This window comes from Camelus ferus, chromosome 3 (assembly GCF_009834535.1).
Source record: "Camelus ferus isolate YT-003-E chromosome 3, BCGSAC_Cfer_1.0, whole genome shotgun sequence".
Taxonomy (NCBI): domain Eukaryota; kingdom Metazoa; phylum Chordata; class Mammalia; order Artiodactyla; family Camelidae; genus Camelus; species Camelus ferus.
Window position 1 is genome coordinate 35,798,191 of NC_045698.1, and position 14,912 is coordinate 35,813,102.

General features: G+C 31.7%; 1 protein-coding gene across 3 annotated transcripts in view; it reads left to right on the forward strand.

The window, feature by feature from the left end:
- MTREX (Mtr4 exosome RNA helicase) overlaps nt 1–14,912 on the forward strand; it is an 87,875-nt gene that overhangs the window by 21,521 nt on the left and 51,442 nt on the right. For all 3 annotated transcript variants that reach the window (XR_004316819.1, XR_004316820.1, XM_006185932.2), the window contains exons 6-14: nt 1,860–2,034; nt 3,046–3,136; nt 4,356–4,480; nt 5,562–5,660; nt 6,298–6,400; nt 7,860–7,991; nt 9,311–9,390; nt 11,730–11,840; nt 13,079–13,180. Coding sequence is in view for 1 of the 3 variants with exons in the window: in XM_006185932.2 (XP_006185994.1) it covers nt 1,860–2,034; nt 3,046–3,136; nt 4,356–4,480; nt 5,562–5,660; nt 6,298–6,400; nt 7,860–7,991; nt 9,311–9,390; nt 11,730–11,840; nt 13,079–13,180 (1,018 nt within the window). In the remaining 2 variants the exon portion in view is untranslated. The remainder of the gene's footprint in view (nt 1–1,859; nt 2,035–3,045; nt 3,137–4,355; nt 4,481–5,561; nt 5,661–6,297; nt 6,401–7,859; nt 7,992–9,310; nt 9,391–11,729; nt 11,841–13,078; nt 13,181–14,912) is intronic.

Genomic DNA, 14,912 nt, shown 5'->3' on the forward strand with positions numbered 1-14,912 from the left:
ATTATTTACATCTTTTAAATTTCTCTCTGAAGTATTGTGTAGTTTCAGTGTATAAGTCTTACATTTTCTTAAATCTGTAAGTATTTTACTGGTTCATACTGTTGCAAATGGCATTCTCTCAAGTTCATAGTTGGATTGCTAATAGCTTGAATACTAAAGTATAGTTTATTTTTATATGGTGATATTTTGTCCTGTGAATTTGTTAATAAACTTGCTCATTAATAAGTTTTAGTAACTGCACACTCTGTAAGACTTTCTGCGTAGACAATGATATTGCCTGTGAATAAAGACAGTTTTTGCTGCTTCTTTCCAGTATGTTATGCCTTCAGTTTCTTTTTCTTATTGCATTGGCAATATCCAGTTCAAGGTTGAATAGTAGTAGTGAGAGTGGACCATCTTTGCCTATTCCTGAGCTTAGAGAAAAAGCATTCAGTGTTTCACCATGAAGTGTAATATTAGTTGTTTTTCCCTAGGTGCCCTTTATCGGGTTGAGGAAGTTCCTTTCTATTCTTAGTTGGGAATAAGTGAAAAAAAAGTTTAAAACATATGTTTGAATGGCTGTTATCAAAAAGATAAGAGATAGCAAGTGTTGGCAAGAATATGAAGAACAGGGAGCCCTTGTGCACTCTTGGTACAGCCACTATGGAAAATAGTATGGAGGTTTCTCAAAAAAGTTAAAAATAGAACTACTATATGAGCCAGCAATCCCACTTTTGGGTACAGTGAAATTAATCTCTCAAGGAGATAGCTACATTCCCATTATTCACAATATCCAAGACAAGGAAACAACCTCCATCCATTACAGTTGAATGGATAAAGAAAATGTGATATGTTTGTCTTTCTGTATACACATACACACACACACATAATCACAATGGAATGTTATTCAGCCATCAAAAAAAGGAAACCCTGCTATTTGTGACAGCATGGATGGACATTGAGAGCAATTATCCATCCAGATAAATCAGAAAAAGGCAAATTCTTTGTGATATCACTTACATGTGGTATCTAAAAAAGCTGAGCTCATTGAAACAGTGAATTAAATGGTGGTTGCCAGACGCTAGGGTGGGTGGAGTGGAGGAAATGGGAAGATGTTAGTCAAAGGGAACAAACTTGTATTTATAGGTTCTGGGGATCTAAGGTAGAGCATGGTAACTGTAGTTAACAATACTGTTTTATATACTTGAAAGATGCTAAGAATATAGATCTTAAATTTTCTCACCAGAAAAAAGCCAAAAGATAATTATTGAGGTGATAGATATGCTAATTAACTTTATTGTTAATTATGTATGTATATCAAGTCATCATATATACCTTAAACTTATACAACTTTGTACATCAATTACATCTCAGTAAAACTGGTAAAAAGCCAAGTCTGTTGAGGATCTTATAAGAAGCAACGTATTTTATCAAATGCTTTTCCATCTATAGAGGCAAGGATGTGGCATTTGCTTTTTATTCCATTAATGTGGTACATTACATTAATTTTCTAACAGGCAGAGGCTCTGTAAACTTCTAGAGGCCTATCTAGAGAACCAGAGGTGTTTCACTTTCAAGAAATAGGGTAACCATTAGTAATCCATTGGTATTAGTAGTTAATGTACATTAACTTCAAGAGACCAGAGTTAAAATTAAAATGTTCTTTTTTATTTAGACCAGTATACTTCAGATTTATCATAATTACTGCTGTAATAGTTTGTTGAAAGTAAGTAGAATAAGATATTAATATTCTAAGAAGTTCACTTAACTGATTGGGAAAGTATGGACACAATTTATATATTAATAGAATTTTTTCAATTGTATACTTTTAAAGACAAGTTTTTATAATACTTTATTCTTACTTGTTTTCACATTTTTAGATATGCCATTGCACTGGCCTTAAGGGAAAAACAGCGTGTAATATTTACCAGCCCAATTAAGGCTTTGAGTAACCAGAAATACCGTGAAATGTATGAAGAGTTTCAAGATGTTGGTCTGATGACTGGAGATGTTACTATTAATCCTACAGCATCTTGTCTTGTTATGACCACAGAGGTAATTTATATGGTGTCTCATCAGATCTTTCCTTTTTAATTTAATTAATGTGGCTATTCAATTAAAATAGCTAATGTTTTATTACTTGCTCTATATAGATAAAATGTAATACTTTACTTTCTGAATAGATTTACTTGAAAGGGATAAAGTTCATCTTTTAAAGGCATATTGTCAGTGACATGAAAATAGTTTGATGGTTTTCTGTAGTTTTAAGAATTTGAATACATTGCTTCAAATTAGTAGTGGCGCCTTGTTCCTTGTGATTTTTTTTTTCCTTCTGCATCTGAGTGTTGATACAAATAGATAAATAACTTTAAAAAAAAATACCCAATTATATTTAGCTGCTTCCCATAACTACAGTTAAGTTTTGCATATACTTACAGCATCTTACATTTTGTACAGATCAGCTGTCTTTACAGTACTTTTGTACATGCTTTAATTTTAATCTTTGCATTTTTACAAAGAGACACTAGAGAGCATAAATTTAGCTTCTTGTATGTAGCAGCCAAAAACATTGCTCACTTTTCATCTTGGTGCCCAAAATCAGTTCATTTCCATTTTCAAAACTTTTCTTCTATCTGTGGAAGATTTTCTTTAACTCAAAATCAGGATAGTGATTGCTAGAAAGTATCTATATTGTCAAAATGAAGTAGAAAAAGTGAATAAGCAGTATGAGGTTCATTGTATTGGTTAGGAGATAACTCTAAATTGCTCTCATATCCTAGAAAGTGTATGTCTTGGGATAAGTGCTGTACCTATAAGGAGGTGGCTTCATGTTCGACATATATAGAGATAGAGATGATAATAATTCTCTCCATGGATTGTATCAGATTAGTAATTGTTGAAAAATTTGGATTATTTATTTTGGATTTAGAAAAGAAATGTTATATATTTAAGATATGTAACCTCCTAAAATTATTTTAATATTTCCATTAAAAAAGAATTCCCCAGATTCCTTGTTAGAAGAGCTTTTCATATGTCACAATCTTGCTAAATCTTCTTTTACTTTAGATTTTGAGAAGTATGCTGTACAGAGGTTCTGAAGTTATGCGAGAAGTTGCTTGGGTCATATTTGATGAAATTCATTACATGAGAGATTCAGGTATATCTTCCTTGTTGTTGAGACGTGTTCTATGTTTTTTTTCTCTAAGAAAGGCATTAGGAATTTTGAACAAGTAGTTGTTGAATTTTCATGTGGCTAGAGTTCTAGTCAGCTAAATTGTGGACAACGTGATATATAGCATTTCCAGTAGGATCTGATTCAGTTACAGCTTCTTAAATAGTAACAATTTCTGGATGCGAAAATGCAAATTTGAATTTAAAAATGGGGTTAGTTTGATTTTAATAGAGTTCTCTAACATAACTAATGTTAAGGAATTTCCAAAACTTACAGCCTACAGTTTCTTGATTTTTATTTATTTTAGTTTTTAGAAAACTAAGAAATGCATGTGTATAGTAAAAAAAAAAAAAATACAGTGAGGATTATGAAATAAAAATGGCCAAAAAGAATAAAATATAAATATCCCTTTACTTGAACTGTTAAACTACTGTAATGGAAAAAGTAAGTGTACTTGGAATTTTGGATGGCTCTTGGAGGATGAAGATTAACAAACTCATTTAAAATTAAGTGTTTAATGTGCATGTACACACTTAAAACTTAGTTTTTATTTGAGCTAAAGCACTGTTAACCTCTATTTATAGTGAAAGTAATACAACTTAAGAAATCCTTTACTCTTTAAACATTTACTCTTTAACAAATTTATAAGATTAAATTCTGAACAGAGTTGTTTTGGTTATTAAATCATGAATCCTGTATTGATTTGTTCTTGTTGGGGGGAAATTTTCTAACTAATTTTTCTGTTTTAATAAAACTGACTTAGAGTTTTGCTGTTCATCAAATCTTTCATCTCTAGAGGTTATGAGGGTAATTTGGATGAAAGATGCTGTATGGTATAGTAATGATGTTTCTATGAAATTTGTTACTGTGACTTTCTATAAGCCAGTAACTTCTGTTTCTCAAAGTGGAAATACTATTTCCATTGTCATGGGACTCTTGTTAGGCTGTTTGAAAAAGATTCAGTTTGGAGCTGCTTTTTGCTGTTATTTCAAAGTACGTTGTCTTTATGGTGGTTTAGTCTGCTGACTTTCTACTAGATAAATTCAGTGTAAGAACTAAAGTAGTTTACAATAAGGGTCTGTGGCTAAAAATATCCTTGTGTAAAGTCATCTGCATTTCTAATTATTGATCTTGAGAGGAAAACAATTTTAGATTCTTATCAATAAAGTGACATTGAATTCCAAGATATATTTGTATTTTTCAGAGCGTGGTGTCGTATGGGAAGAAACTATTATTTTGCTTCCTGATAATGTTCACTATGTCTTTCTTTCGGCTACCATTCCAAATGCCCGACAGTTTGCTGAATGGATTTGCCATTTACATAAACAGGTATTTTCTTTCTCTTTTTTGATGTTTTCAGTATTTAAAATGTTGCAAGTTGGCCTTACTATGTCCTATACTTTGTTCCTAGTGCTGCCTAGAATAAACAAGACATTTTAATGTGAAACTACTTTTCAAATCAGGCAAGCTTATTATAATCAACTGACTATTTTTTTTTTAAGTGTGGATTTCTGGGTCCCATCTCAAACCCAATATATGAAAACCTCTGGGAGTAGGGGCCTAGAAGTTCTAACTTTTAAAAGCTCCCAAGGTGATCCTGATGATCTGCCAGGTTTGGAAACTACTGCATTGTACAGTGAACCATGAGTACACAATAGAGAATTTCCTCTAAGACCTTGGTATAAGGAAAAAACTGGGCATCTCCTGAGCATGTGATTTGATTTTTCTCATGTAAATGCAGACTTTTCATTGACTTTGTTTCTCTTTTTACTTTTCTAGTCCAATATCAACAGCATTAAAGGATTTAAAACAAGCATTTGTTCATGTATACTAAACTTTTTCTTGGTTTTATTTTTCTGTCCTTATTTTCCCTTTACACAAGAACCCTCACAAATTTATGTTTAACTATCTATAAGCTCTCTAATGATGTTTTTGTAAAACATGTTGCTTCTGAAGAATAGAAACCCAGTGGATCTTCTGAAGGAATTAGATCAACCTGCTGCTTTAGTCAGGCTTTGAAAAGTTTCTGTGGGGTGGAAAAGTTCCATTTTACTTAAGGGAGCATTCTGTGTTACCTTATTACTGCTCCATAGAAACAGACATCTTTAATTATGGCATCATAGGTATAGGGTATGGGTCTAAGATCATTATTGAAACTCAAATCATGTATTTGGCCCTGATTAGGGAATTAGTAAAACTGAACAGATGGTAGTATGATTTGATAGACCTAATTTTTCCAAATTTTTTCTTACCTGGTTTTTAAAGTTTTTTTTAAAAAGTGTTTTCTTTTTGAAATATTGAATTCAAAGATTTATCTCCTCAGAATCCTTTAGGTAGGTCAAATACATGGTATTATTTTGAAGAAACAAAATATATGCTTAATTATTTTTTTGTTTGTTTGTCTTTACAGCCTTGCCATGTAATTTACACAGATTATCGGCCTACTCCATTGCAGCACTACATTTTTCCAGCAGGGGGAGATGGTCTGCACCTTGTGGTTGATGAAAATGTAAGGGAGTAATTGTCATTCTTACATCTATAATATCATACCTTGCTGTTTATACCTGTTTTTCTTTAAACTAGGTAAGAATAACAGATCCATTTTTTTTCTTAAATAGTTTTATGGTCCAAAGTTATTAGTTTTTTGTATTTTTCTTTCAAAAATTATATTTAGGACTCATGTTTTTTTTAATTATTATTATATTTTATTTTTTAAACATTTTTTTATTGAGTTATAGTCCTTTTACAATGTTGTGTAAAATTCCAGTGTAGAGCACAGTTTTTCAGTTATACATGAACATAACATACATTCATTGTCACATTCTCTTTCGCTGTGAGCCACCACAGGATGCTGTATATAGTTCCCTGTACTATACAGTATAATCTTGTTTATCTATTCTACATTTTGAAATCCCAGGGACTCGTGTTTTTTTTAAATGCATGAATTAGATTTCCCTCATTTTCCATTGTTTTCAAATGCCTGGAGAATAAGGGGCTATGGACACATTTCAGATATATTTCGCTTTTCCCAGTTTTATTATTATATTAAGTTATTATTTGAAGAAGCTTTGTTTTGAGGTATGAAAAATGTTTGGATTATGATTAGGTATTTGTTAAGTTACATAGAAAAATATCTGTAATTCCAGGGTGACTTCAGAGAAGATAATTTTAATACTGCGATGCAAGTACTTCGGGATGCTGGTGATTTGGCAAAAGGAGATCAAAAGGGGCGGAAAGGAGGAACAAAAGGTAATTTGGTACTTTGTTTTGAGAGAATTTTACATATATTTTCAAGTTACATTTTATGTTTTTTAACTTTTTTTCCTCAGGAAGCTATGTTAAAGATCTAGATACAGAATGATAAAATTGGATGAATAAAGGTTGATCTCTTTTTCTGATATGAGTTTTATTGAGATATAATTCATATATTCTACAATTCACCCATTAAAGTATGTAACTCAGTAGTTATTAGTATATTCACAGAATTATGCAAACAATTTTTTTATTGAGATACAAGTCATACCATAGAATTCACCATTTTTAAGTGTATGATTAAATGGATTTTAATATATTTACACAGTTGTGCAACTACTATTTAATTTCAGAACATTTTCATTAACTCAAAAAGAAACCCCATACCCATTAGTGGTCATTCTTCATTTCCTTCCAACCTCTTCCCCACTACCCCTCAACCTTAGGCAATTACTAATCTATTTTGTTTCTATTTTTCTTTTCTGTATGTTTCATATAAATAAAATCATTATATATATGGTCTTTTGCAACTGGCTTCTTTCACTTGCTTGTTTTCAAGATTCATCCATGTTTGAAGCATGTATCAGCCCTTCATTCCTTCTTATGATCAAAAAATATTCCATTGTATGATATACCATACATTATTTATCCATTCTTCAGTTGATGGACATTTAGGTTGTCTTCCACTTTTTAGTTGTTGTGACTAATGCTGCTGTAAACAGTCGTGTGCTGCAAGTTTTTGTATGCACATGTTTTCTTTTCTCATAAGAATACACCTGCGAGTGCATTTGCTGAGTCATATAGTAATTCTGTGTTTAACCTTTTGAAGTAATTGTCAAATTATTTTCCAAAGTGGCTGTACCATTATACATTCCCATCAGAAGGGTTATGAGGTTTCCATTTCCTCCACACCCTTGCCAGTACTTACTATAATCTGTGTAGTTGATCATGGGCATCCTAGTGAGTATGAAGTAGTATCTCAGTGTGGTTTTAATTTACATTTCTCTGGTGGCTAATGATGTTGAGGATCTTTTACTGTGCTTATTGGCCATTTGTTTATCTTTGGAGAAATATCTATTCATATCCTTTGCCTATTCAAAAATTAGATCCTTTTTGTTGTTGAATTATAAGAATTCTTTATATATTTTGGATCCTTGATCATTGTCAGATACGTGATTTCCAAATATTTTCCCCCATCTGTGAGTTAGAGTTGTCTTTTCATTTTATTGTTGGTTTCTGTTGAAGTACAAAAGTTTTAAATTTTGATGAAATCCAATTCATCTGGGTTTTTTTGTTGTTTATACTTTTGGTATCATATCTAAGAATGCTTTGCCTAACCCAAGATCATGAAGATATACTTCTATATGTTTTTTAAGAGTTTTATAGTTCTAGATTTTACATTTGTCTGTGATCCATTTGAGTTAACGTTGGGGTATGGTTTATGTCCTCTTTGCAGGACCGTCAAATGTATTCAAGATTGTGAAGATGATTATGGAAAGAAATTTTCAGCCTGTAATTATTTTCAGTTTCAGTAAGAAAGATTGTGAAGCCTATGCACTTCAAATGACCAAATTAGATTTCAACACAGGTACTATGTAATTTCAGTATAATTTCAATGTTATGTGGTTATGTGAAAATGAATGTAAATGTATTTCTGATAAGGCATTATCTATTGTGTATTGTTAGGATATGCAGTTCATCTTACAGTTACAGGAGTAGGTACTCATCACATCTGTAAAAGCTTTAAGAGGCCCCCAATTTATCATTTCTTTCCCTTTCTTCTGTCTTTTACTGGAAGATATGTACATTGTTCTATATAAAATCCAGAGAGCCCTACTAAGAAATACCAGACTCATACATACCTTCTTATACTTCATTGCCATAGCTCCTTGGTTACTGTGGTTTTCTATCTAACTACTTAAGGTAAGTCTCTTAGTCAGACTACCTTCTGTTATGCTTCGTTCTTCTAGAAATTGAAACCAGAAAAACCTGCCCTTTACCTAACTAGGGTTTAATTTTTGTATAAAATACAATACCTTCTAGCAGATTAATAAATTATTCCCATATGGTAATGTAAATGTAAGTCACCTAAAGTCACACAGCTAGATAGTAGCATTGCCCAGGCAAAAATTGCAGCCTGCTGAATAACCAGTGAAGTTGCACAGTCAGCCTTTTACGTATCTAATTCTGTACAGTGAGAAATAAATAATATCTTTAGTCATCCAAAATCAAATTCAGTTGTCTTATTTTCTTTATCAAGGTGTACAGGTCTAATCTTGGGTATTTTAAAGCTAATTTTTACTTATCCATGGGTAAAAATAACAGATGACAGATAACGCATATAACCTTATAAAGCCAATAGTATTTTAACTTTTTGACAGTGAATTGCTCTACTTAGAAATGTTTTCTTAAAATTACCAGTGATGGATATGCTTAATGTTTCATAGTTATATATTGGTGAAGTCAACAAGTAATTATTGACTATCTTTTAATAGACATTGTACAGGAGAGCAATGTAATTGTTTAGAGCATAGGCTTCAGGATTGTTGATCCGACAGTTAATACCAGTGCGCATCATTTGCTCTAAGCCTCACTTTCCTCAGTAGTGGGTAATAATAATCCCTGTGTTCTATTTTTGTTAGACTTCAGTATTGGATGTAGACACTTAATGTAGTTATTGTTTCTATTTTTATAGTACTCTTATTCATGGATTAAGTCTGCTAGATGTATTTTGAAAGGCGTAATTATTAAATAATTACATAGTAAATTTTATCTCCTTGCCCTTCTGACTATATCTTAAATCCTGACTCTTACTCTTTATAGACTCTTATTCTTTGCAGTGTGTGAAATTTGGTATCACTGACTCACCACTGAGATACTGATATACCTTTGGCTTTTCTCTCTTAGATGAAGAGAAGAAGATGGTTGAAGAAGTATTCAGTAACGCAATTGACTGCTTATCTGATGAAGATAAAAAGCTCCCGCAGGTATATATTTAATGTCATTAAGTATGGGTAGTTAATTAACAGGTAGCATAATTCACTTTGTATTTCCTGCTTTTATTACTATTTTACTGCCCTGTTTGCACACTGTAGTAAATATGTTGCATTGTGCACTGCAACCTTGATTTCTATTTTAAACTTCTAAAAAGGTGACAAAAGGAAAAATTTGCTGCCTTGAGGGAACTTTTCTCTGAAAGCTAGCACGGTCTGGAAATTACTGCTTCTGTTCCTAATACTACAAAATTTTTAGTGCTAGTTTTAAGTCAGTTTTTTAATTCGTAAAGCTACCAAACAACAGTAGAGCACACCTAATGAAAATTGTATATTTAGAGAGGCATTTGATGTCTACTTTGCTTTAATATGGTGTTTTCCTTTGACTATTGGAATTGCCTGAGGAGTTCTAAAGTAAACTGATGCCTCACTGCCACTCCCAGAGATTCTGATTTAATTGGTCTAATGGGTGTCCTAATCATTAGAATCTTTCAGGAGCTCGCCAGGTTATTCTAATGTGCATCCAAACCTGAGAACTAATGCTTTAGTCTAAACTAGTACTATATGAATAAAGTTTTGTTTTGTGAAAAGAAAAATTAGAAGGTCATACTGTGCTTACAAGTGTTTGCTTTGATTTATCTGGGATTTAAGATAAGACTGCAATATCATGTTTCTTGGCACTTAAAATAGTATTTAATTTACAAAATCTTACTGTCATTTTTCTTTCCAGCTGAATTATTAGTATCTAAGGGCTAAGCCATGTCTTTATACATCTTAGTTTTCCTACCACATTTCTAATAGTAGAATTAATGGCACTTAACAGTGTTAATGATGTTCAGTATCACTAATTATCAGAGAAATGCAAATGAAAACTACAATGAGGTATCACCTCATACCAGTCAGAATGACCATTATTAAAAAGCCTACAAATGATAAATGCTGGAGAGGGTGTGCAAAAAAGGGAACCCTCATATACTGTAGGTTCAATGTAATTTGGTGCAACCACTGTGGGAAATAGTATGGAGATTTCTTAAAAGACTAAAAACAGTTACCATATGATCGAGCAATCCTAATCCTGGGCATACACCTGGAGGAAACTCTAATTTGAAAAGATACATGCACTTCAGTGTTCTTAGCAGCACTGTTTATAATAGCCAAGACATGGAAACAACCTAAATGTCCATCAGTAGATGAATGGATAAAGAAGTTGCAACACACACACACACACACACACACACACACAGAGGAATACTATTTAGCCATAAAAAAGAATGAAATGCCATTTCCAGCAACATGGATGGACCTAGAGATTTTCATACTAAGTGAAATAAGTCAGAGAAAGACAAGTATCATATGATATCACTTATATGTGGAATCTAAAAAAAATGATACTAGTAAACTTGTTTACAAAACAGAAACAGACTCGCAGACATATAAAACAAACTTATGGTTCCCAGAGGGGAAGGAGGCTGATAAATTAGGAGTTTGGTACTTACAGATACAAACTACTATGTATAAAGTAGGAAAACAGTAAGATCCTACTGTATAGCACAGAGAACTATGTTCAGTGTCTTGTAGTAACATATAATGAAAAAGAATATGAAAAAGAACATATATATAAATGTATACCTGAATCACTATGCTGTACACCAGAAACTAACACAACATTGTAAACCAACTATACCTCAATTTAAAAAAATAGTGTTAATGAGAATGAACTCTTCAATAATTCATTTGTTTTTAGATAAAGTGTATATTTATATTAAATGTTCTTTATAATTATTTATTTCCTTTTGGTTTTAGTTGGCCAGGATTTTTTAAGTTTATTTTGTGCAGATAGAAACTTTGCCCTCATAACCTTTAATTTTTTTGGAGAAGATGAAGTGATGCTGAAAAATTTGAATGAGGAAGCAAAGCATTTGTAAAGTTTATTTAAAATACGCCTTTCATATTAAAGAAAGCTGGGACAGAATTATATTGTGTTTTAATAATCTGTGAGAATACGAGTTTCAGTTTTGTTTTTTTCTGAAAAGTTTATATAACATTTCTTTAAACATCATTCTTTCTTGATTATCCATTTTTCTTTTTTATGTCTATATATTCTGGGTTGTTTTTAATTGAAGTATAGTCAGTTAACGTGTCAGTTTCTGATGTACAGCATAGTGTCCCAATCGTGTATATATACATACATTCATTTTCATATTCTTTTTCACTAAAGATTGTTATAAGATACTGAATATAGTTTCCTGTGCTATTTTTCTTAATTTGTTAGTTTAACATTTTAAAAGTTCTTTTCTTCACATCATTGTAAAATAAATTTATTCCAATCGTAGGTTGAACATGTTCTTCCTCTCTTGAAGCGGGGCATTGGTATTCACCATGGTGGTTTACTTCCTATTTTGAAAGAAACTATAGAAATTCTCTTTTCTGAAGGATTGATAAAGGTATGATTTTATTTTTATTTATTATGCCCTAAAATTGTGTGAATAGTTTTAAAATTATCAAAAACCCTGTTTATACGCAACTTTTTATTGTTATTGTTATTTTAGGTAGGTCATGTGGAATGACTTAGATAATGAACTTGATTTTTATATATGGTGTTATACTTCCCAAATTTTAGACTGTAGGCAAAATGTTTCTTTTCCTATTCTTAAAGTAAGAAATGGTAACATTACTGAATACAGGGTAGAATTTTCCAGAGTATTATCAGACCTAGAGTTGATCCTGTAAGTGGACTTCTTTCTGTACACAGATTAGAAGGAGCAGTTTAGAGAAGACAAGGAGAATTGGTGGTTAAACTTATGAAAGTTATTTAGGATGTTCTCATTTACACCAAAGAGATTCTAATTTAATTTTTAAATTTATCAATGTCTGTACCCAGAATGGGATGTTAAAATGGGAAACACTCCAAAATGTAGTCGTAAGCTTTTACATGACTCATAAATTATTTTATGTTTAAAAATCAGATTGGAATTTTAAACATCAGATTGGAGATTTGTCATGAGAACCTCATCACTAAGTAGGATATTTAAAAGAAATTTGTTCACCCAAAATACCATACTTGAAATATTTTAGGTAGAGAATTGGTCACTATTTATACCTGTGTCTGAGTAGGCCCTGTTGATGTTCTCATATAGATTGCATGTTTTGTTGAGGCCTATTTTATTAAAGAATCTTTTAAGTAATATTTGTGGGTTGTAAAATTCACACAGAACTGTTGCACGTAAAGTAAAAAGTTAAAGACCACTGTTGCCCTTGAATTCCCCAAAATAGCCACTAGCATACATACAAATAATGTGTAATTTAATTTTTAAACAAAAAAAGTGATTATACTACCATGTTATTAACCAGTTTTGTCATATGCATACCAGTAGTCTACTCTAAGTTACTACCACTGAAATTTAAGAAAGACTATATCCCTGATTATAAATTTCTGAGATGCAAGGGACATTAAATATTATAATATAACTTCATTATAATAAATATAAATTAATTGCATGTAAATTGAAAAATTTTTGTATATAAAATACTAAAATACATCTGGGGATAGCAGGCCTTATTTTTTATAGAGTTTCATTAACTAATTTTAAAATGATTTATTTATACTTGAATACTTTATTTATAAAAATAGTTTTTCTAGCTTAAAATAAATGTTTAATTGTATAATTATTCATTCATTTAGGCCTTATTTGCCACAGAGACTTTTGCTATGGGAATTAACATGCCAGCTAGAACTGTTTTATTCACGAATGCCCGAAAATTTGATGGGAAGGATTTTCGATGGGTAGGTAAAATAATTCATATATTAAAATAACTTTTAGCTTTAATTGTTTTACCTAAGTTGATTTTGGCTCATGTAGTGCTTGAGATTTTCAGTTCTAAATACGCAAGAACTTGTACCTGAGTAATAAAAGAAATTCATCAAGGTTAAATTTTAGGTCCTTTACATCTTCATCCTTTAGCTGGCAAGAGGATGCGGGGTAAACTAAGTGAAAGAGTTTGGTGATGAGAAATAAGTGTGCAAATGAATAATGAATGTTTTAACACATTTGAAATATATCTAGAATTTTTATTTCTTTAAGTTATTTAAAGCTCCTCTACTATAGTGGCTACAGTTGTAGCTCACTGTTTAACTCTTCAGGTTTTAAATAAAGGTTTTAACAGGTTTGCACATGTCTTTTCTAAAGCAAAAGAGGAGAGGAAATTGGGATCATGGATGAAATTGTGAATTGGAGTAAAAGTAAATCCTTAATCCAGAGGCGAGTAACCCATTCAGCAAGACAGTTACCAAACTTAAACTATGGGCCTAGGACAGCAGTAGGTACTGAGGATGATAAATTGAAAACAAAACCAAACCAGTCCCTCCTGTGAAGAGACCTAGTAGCAGGTGAAAATTTATGTTATGTTTTCTGAGAAGTATATATAGGAAGGATAAAGCATAAGGAAAGAAGTCACTTATATGAGGGATCAGGGAAAGTTTCACATAGAAGGCGGTCCTTAAACTGAGCAACAAGAGCAGATGAATATTTACCAGCCAGGCAGTGGACCATCGCAGGGATGAAAAGCAGATGGAGGAAGAAAGATTCCAATTTGAGTACTTACGGCAAACCAAAGAGTCACATAATATGGTGTTTGAGGAGAATTGTAAATAGTCAACTGTACCTTTTGTTCTTGAAAATGATGATTTGTTTCTGCTTAAACAAGTTTTTGGCAGCAGTTATTAATCATCAAACGCTGAAAACTCCCATGGTAGAATTTTAAAGGCAAAACATTTTTCTCGATTTGTTTTATTTTTAAATCTGTTGGATGCTAAACAAAACAGAAATGTAAGTATAGTGAGGCAGTGCCATTTCTCTTTAGAAATTTTTACATAGCCTTCAGAAATCTCTGTAACTTCTGACTTTTTTAAATCAAAAGAAGGCTAACTCATGTAGAATGTAATTTTTAATTATAAAGCAGTTAAATGCCTTTCATATGTTTTGTTTTAAGTTCATGTAAATTTTAAAGTTCTTCATAGTCTGTTTGTTTGAAATTACTTAATTCTTTGAATAAAATTGGTGCCACAAGAAAATAAATGTCTTTCATGACTTTACATTCTCCTTGGCATCCCATGGACTCCAGGGTAATGAAAAGAAGTAAAGTGGATGATTGAATTTAAGAAAATGACCTTTTCTTGATTCAAGATCATAATTATGAAATCCAAAAATCATAGTGTGTCATAATGTAATGATACTCTTGAGCCTTGTTGAGATTTTATTGGGCTGCCTTTTTGAAACGTTCTTTTCTGATCTTTAGGGTTGGCTTTTTTTTTTTTTTTTTGGTTATCTTTTTCTGATGCCTTCCTTGCTCCCAGGTTGTTAGTCTGTTTTTTATGCTGTCAGTAATATGCCTTCTAGTTAGCATAGTGGTTTGTAACTCTTCTTGAGTCATGTTATTTTTTGAGAATCTGAAGACTGGACCCTTTCTACAGGAAAACAAGTATATATGCACTTACAAATAAAACTTTACCCAGTGTT